Source organism: Martes martes, assembly GCF_963455335.1.
Source record: "Martes martes genome assembly, chromosome: 6".
Lineage (NCBI taxonomy): Eukaryota > Metazoa > Chordata > Mammalia > Carnivora > Mustelidae > Martes > Martes martes.
In genome coordinates this window covers 21960839-21966732 of record NC_137893.1, presented here as the reverse complement: position 1 = coordinate 21966732, position 5894 = coordinate 21960839, and the positions used below count along the sequence as shown (strand labels likewise).

Here is a 5894-nt window from a genome sequence, read left to right as displayed (position 1 = left end):
TTTACTTGGGGACGAGCGGTTGTCAGTAAATACTGGTGCAATGTGGACTTTAGAGATAAAACAAGCGGCTGTTACTGGCTTCTGGCAAATTCAGATAATTTATCTCTGTTGGGGGAAGTTACCATGGACTCTGGCTTCCATATCAGCTGAAACAATCTTGAATAAGAAACTGTTCCTCTTCCCCATCTATAGGAATTTATGAAGCGCCCCCTTTGGATATGTCATTTTAGAGAATGAACCCTTTGTGTTTGGCTTGCTTTCAGTAAGTATTTGATCGACACGAGAGAAAGGCCAGAGAATACATTCAGAGTAGATTTTCAATATGAGCTTCCCTAACGGCGCAGTGCTGGAGGCGGGACAGACTCAGCTTCTGTGGGGGCTGAAGTTTTTACAGTTTTGTTTGTTTGTTTATTTGTTTGTTTTGAAGCTTATACAGTTTTTAGAGTCCTCTATAAGATAAAAATCTATAAAATCATGAGAGAAGAAGTGCCTCTGGTCATTTTTATATCATCTGACAGAGAGGAAATATGACAGAAGGAAAGAGACAGTGGTCTTAACTGATGGCAGTGGGCTTATCTTACTTTTGCAAAATTTACAGAATTTTACAAAAACGTCTGGCCGAATGAACCCATTATGGAGGTCTCTCACGAGAGCCTGTGTGAGGGAGGGAAGCCAATCTGAAGTTCATGCTCTGTTGGCTTCGCAGGAGGCATTCCCTACAGCTGTCATGGGCCGAAACCAGTCGCAGGGGCAGGGCACCTGCCACACTCCCTGACGGAGCAATGGAATCATCTATGGAGTGGAGAGAGCACATACAGCATCAGAGCTGAATCATGGTGCATATGTGATGTAGATGTAGTAGCTTATCTTCCCAGTCGCATGAGGGACATCTTATTATCATCCTGAATTTTTCCATGAGAAGGCTGAGATAAAGAGAGGTTGATTTGCCCAAGCGGGAGGACCTTTGTCCCGCCACTAGCCTCCACCACTTTTCACAATAACTGCTTGTCGAAGTCAGCGGGATGCACAGACCTCCGTTGAACAGGTCTGGTGACAAGGTCACCTGCCTCAAGGTCACCTACTTGTGTGTGGCTGGTTCTCTGAGCTTTCCCATGCTGCAGTAAGGTACTCCTTGAAATACTTACAACTAGAGACAGACCTGACAACTATTAAGATTTCTAACATCACTATTTTTCAGGTATAAAATCAGAAGGCTGGGGGTGCCTGGGTGGCTCAGTGGGTTAAAGCCTCTGCCTTTGGCTCAGGTCATGATCCCAGGGTCCTGGGATCGAGCCCCACATCGGGCTCTCTGCTCAGTGGGGAGCCTGCTCCTCTCTCTCTGCCTGCCTCTCTGCCTACTTGTGTTCTCTGTCAAATAAATCAATAAAATCTTTAAAAAAAAATCAGAAGGCTGTGCATATTGAGAAATGCTGGAGGAACAAAGTATGTTTGGCTTCCTGTATGACTAATATTTGTAATCGTTATGATGAAAAGCCCAAATTTTCTCCCAAAACAGCTTTTTATCCCCCTACTGATTTAAAAACACTTTTTATCGAGGTTGTGGAATATAACAACAACATACCAAAACCAATTACCTTCCTTGATGCCAGTAATAAGCAGTAGAAAATATATGAGAAACTCAGCACTGATAGTAATAAATATATTTACCCAATATAAGTAGGACAAGAAATGTGCATGATTTGTGGAGACAATTACACTTCATTGAAAGACATTAGAGATATCCCAAGTTGGGGCACCTGGATGGCTCAGTCATTAAGTGTCTGCTTCTGCTCAGGTCATGATCCCAGGGTCCAGAGATAGAGCCCCACATCGGGCTCCCTGCTCAGCGGGGAAGCCTGCTTCTCCCTCTCCCACTCCCCCTGCTTGTGTTCCCTCTCGCTGTGACTCTCTCTGTCAAATAAATAAATAAATAAATCCCAAGTAGAGGAAGACATAACTCATGATAATGGATGGAAGAGTCAATACTAGGAATAAGGTAAATTTTCCCTAAATTAATCTAAAAATTCAATTCGATTCAAGTTGAAACCATGCCAGGCAGTTTCCGTAGCGCCAGTGGGAGTGTGGGCTCCTGGGTCCCTGGTCAGTGGCAGAAATGTGATATCTGTGTGAGCAGTGGAGGCCGAGGGTATAGGCGTGGGGGCTCCCAGCCCCGTGGGGACAGTGTCTTCTGGCCTCTAGCTAACTTCTCCTTCTCCATTTTGTTCCACCAGCCCTCCCCATGCTTTTGTAACTAATTCCCTGTATTAAATTTTTCTATGCCTGAAATAGCTCAGAGGGTTCCTGTTTTGCTGACTGGGCTCTTGCTAATACAGAAATACCTACATGGGTGCTAGACTGAACGTTTGTAGGGTCCGACGAGGCAGAAAGAGCGGGGCTCTCCAGATGGGATTAGTGCCCTTCCGAGACACCAGAGCACTCTCTCTCTCCTGGCAAAGATACACGGAGGAGGTCATGTGAGCACACAGAGAGATCCTGGCTGCCCGCAAGCCAAGAGAAGAGGCCTCAGGATAAAATCTACCTTGCAGGCATCCTGATCCTGGACTTCAAGCTTCCAGAACGTGAGAAGGAAGTTTTATGTGGTGGAAGCTCCCCAGACTATGGTATCTTGTAATGGCCGCCTGAGCAAACCAAGAGTAAAAAGAAAGTCAAGAAAGTATCAAAGATTAACCAAGAGGAAAAATCCAAATACCTGTAGAAAAACAGGCTAAGGATAAAGGAAAAAAAAAGAAAACGCGACACAGTAAGAGGTGAGAAGAAGGATAAAGAAATACCTCCCTCTCATATCCTCCTGTTGTTTTGTTTTCTTTCACAAAGGGAGAGAGGTTTAGGGGGTTATGTTTTATTTGCCAAGTGAAGAACTGAGGACTTACCCAGGGAATGGAATTAATATAAAAAGCCTAAATAATTCAGATCAAATCCCTTTTTCCCTCTTACTAATGTTTTTTTGTTTTTTATTTTTAAAAAGATTTTATTTATTTATTTGAGAGAGCGACAAAGAGCGGAAAGGGAGCACAAAGGGTGGGGAGAGGCAGAGCTAGAGGGAGAGGGAGAACCAGGACCCGAGCTCCCCACTGAGCAGGGAGCCCGATGGTGGGAGGGGGCTCAATCCCAGGACCCCATGATCATGACCTGAGCCAAAGGCAGACACCTGACTGACTGACCCACCCAGGCGCCCAGTAATGCTTTCTAAACAATAGCATCTATGTAGTTGTCTTAATCCTCCTTTTATTTATTTTTTTAAGGAAATATCAAGTTTAATTTAAGGGGAAAAAAACAGAAATTGTCTGAGGAAACAACAAAACAAATTAATTCCTGAAAAAAGTGTTCTGCATCTTGGTAATCACATTTATTGAAAGGGTTGCAAAAAAATTAAAATACCCGTTAGCTTAAGAATTTTTCTGAGCTATCTGCAAATCAACTCATTTCAGGAGTGGAAGAATCCTTGGTTATTTCTTACTTTCAAAATTTATGCAGGTTTCTCTTTTGAATGTCTTCTACATTTAAGGAGGCAATCATACAAAAACTCCTATATTCCAAACACGATAAATTCTTTGTTTCAGCGGAATGTTAATGGAGGGGCAACTAGTACAACACCATCTCCCCGGACAAAAAGCATCAGAATATTCCATTTTGTTGATTTATAGATCGCTTTGTATGTTTCCTCATCAATTTCTACGGTAGTCACAGTTTCTTCCACATCTCCCAATATCATATTTAAATGCTGATCATAAGCATGTAATCTCCTCGAAGCTCTCTGTCATTTCTCATTTTCACATAAATTCGCTCATCTAGGCTGAGGCTGATGAGATCCAAGGGCTCTTCTACAGTGTTGGTTGGTTGTTGCTGGTCCACGTCGTCTGCCATGTTTCAAACCCTGCGCCCTTTCCCCTTAATCCTCCTTCTACTTGCCTCTGCTGCTTACATCACCAATTCTAATATATTAGACATAGGCATAGCCAACGGCTAAATTTCAAGAGCATAGAAAAAAATAATGATGAAGCGATAGGAAAGAGAAATCCCAAACCTATGGCAGACTTGTCTGAAATGTGTTCCTCTAACAGGTATTATTTTTTTCTGTTGAAATATTAAGGATATTAAACTGGACATACGTGCAAAATATGGTGTTAGGTGAAGCTGGGGAAACAAAATTTAGTACTTAAAAAACAAGAGTGAAATCTTCCTGTAAAAAAGATTTTTCAAGGTAAAAATACTTTTTTTTTTTTTTTTACATTGGTAACATCCAAATGGTACTTAAAGTCAATTTCCTGGATGATCAGCAAACAAAAATTTTGCGATGCACTATAATGCCACAGCTTCTCTGTACTGTGCAGGAGACTTAGGGAGAGAATCTGGCAAATTTAGGAACGATAAGAATGTCAGACTAGAAAACTTGCACCTGGCCCTGAGCAGACAGCTGTCCTCTAACTAGACCGGACACAAAACACATTTGTCTGCTCATTCAAGCCCTCTTGCCTCAGGGTGCTGAGAAGCCAGACACCTTTTTCTGTAGCTATTGTTTTTATGGTTAAGTTAGGAAGACAAACATTTTTTGACAGGGCATTTTTAAAAAGATTTATTTAATTGAGAGAGAGAGAATCTCAAGCAGACTCCCCATTGAGTGTGGAGCCCAAAGTGGGGCTCGATCCCGCGACCCTGAGGTTATGACCTGAGCTGCAACAAAGAGTCAGAAGCTTAACAGACTGCACCACTCAGGTGCGCCCAGAGCATTTCTGAATAAAATCTGAATTTAGAGCTATGATTCTCCTAAGAGGAGAAGGAATATCAGAAATAGAATCTTCTAGGGGCTTTGTCGAAACCTCCCATGCCCTCTCTTCCTGGTCCCCAGGGGCAGGGGGACCCTGGTCCTGATGGGAGGGTGTGACATTCCCTCAGGCCCACATGGCTGGAGGCAGGGGGACGGTTGAGAATCAGTAACATATAAGAACAGGGGGAAGTATTTTATTGCAGTGATAAAGCAGTGTAAAAAAATGAGAATTCTCATCTTGGTTTTATTTCTTTTACTTTTACAAAACAATTGTTTAAAGATTTTCTTACAAAAAATTTTTAAAAGACATACAAATGACATTCGGGAGATGAGAATAATATTCCTCCTAATACAAAGTCATTAAAGTAAACAAGAGTTCAGGTGTCAGACAGCACAAGGCACATTTATTCACAAAGACCAGAAGCCCATGAGTCAATGACTTCTACTTTTTCCAACGCAGTATTACTGGCTGTGGGAAATAATTTGCCTGAACTCTCTTTTTCTCTCTCCTGTTTGGCAGCCTCCTCCCAAGTCGTCGCCAGAGGCCTCCCCATGGTTTCCGGAAGCATTAGCGACAGTGTGCCACTTACGAACGCCAAAATCCCAACAACCAGCTGGAAGGAATTAAAAGGACAATAGTAAGTGACATATCAAGAAAGAAATGTACCCTTCAGAGAGAAGAGTAATTTCTGAACCTTTTGCCGAGGGCAATAGCATTAAATTGGGGGCAGCAGTTGTCATTTTTACTCCCCGGGGAAACTTTGGTTACTTATGGGGTCCGCAGAGTTGGTCAAGTCACTGGTTCGTTCATTTGACCACCATGGAAACCTATTCAGCAAATCCCAGTTAGTGTCTACATTAGTGTCTACATTAGTGCCCTTGCAGACACTGTCCTAGGAGCTACGCGGGGAAAAAAGTCCCTGTCCCATCTTCTCGGATCCCAGAGAAACCCAGCAACTGAACCCTGGGTTGGGACTTCATGGCCAGAGACTGTCTTAGTCAAAGCTGTCCCTGCCCCCCAAATCGGTACATGATCAATATTCAATAGATGACGCAGAATGAATGAATGAATGAATGAATCCACAAATGAATGTTTCAATGAACCCAA

The 5894-nt window shown here is 42.8% G+C and overlaps 1 protein-coding gene and 1 pseudogene across 2 annotated transcripts in view; both read right to left on the bottom strand.

Annotated features, from left to right (window-relative positions):
• Positions 1 to 3577: 3577 nt before the first annotated feature.
• On the bottom strand, positions 3578 to 3885 carry LOC308344288 (U6 snRNA-associated Sm-like protein LSm3; annotated as a pseudogene). Its single transcript has one exon. The product of its transcript is annotated as a U6 snRNA-associated Sm-like protein LSm3 (transcript).
• Positions 3886 to 4964: 1079 nt separating this feature from the next.
• The window catches only part of SLC22A16 (solute carrier family 22 member 16), a 41806-nt gene continuing 40876 nt past the window's right edge, over positions 4965 to 5894 (bottom strand). The window contains exon 8 of the mRNA XM_080806932.1: positions 4965 to 5400. Coding sequence (XP_080663058.1) covers positions 5191 to 5400 — 210 coding nt within the window. The 3' untranslated portion in view covers positions 4965 to 5190. The remainder of the gene's footprint in view (positions 5401 to 5894) is intronic.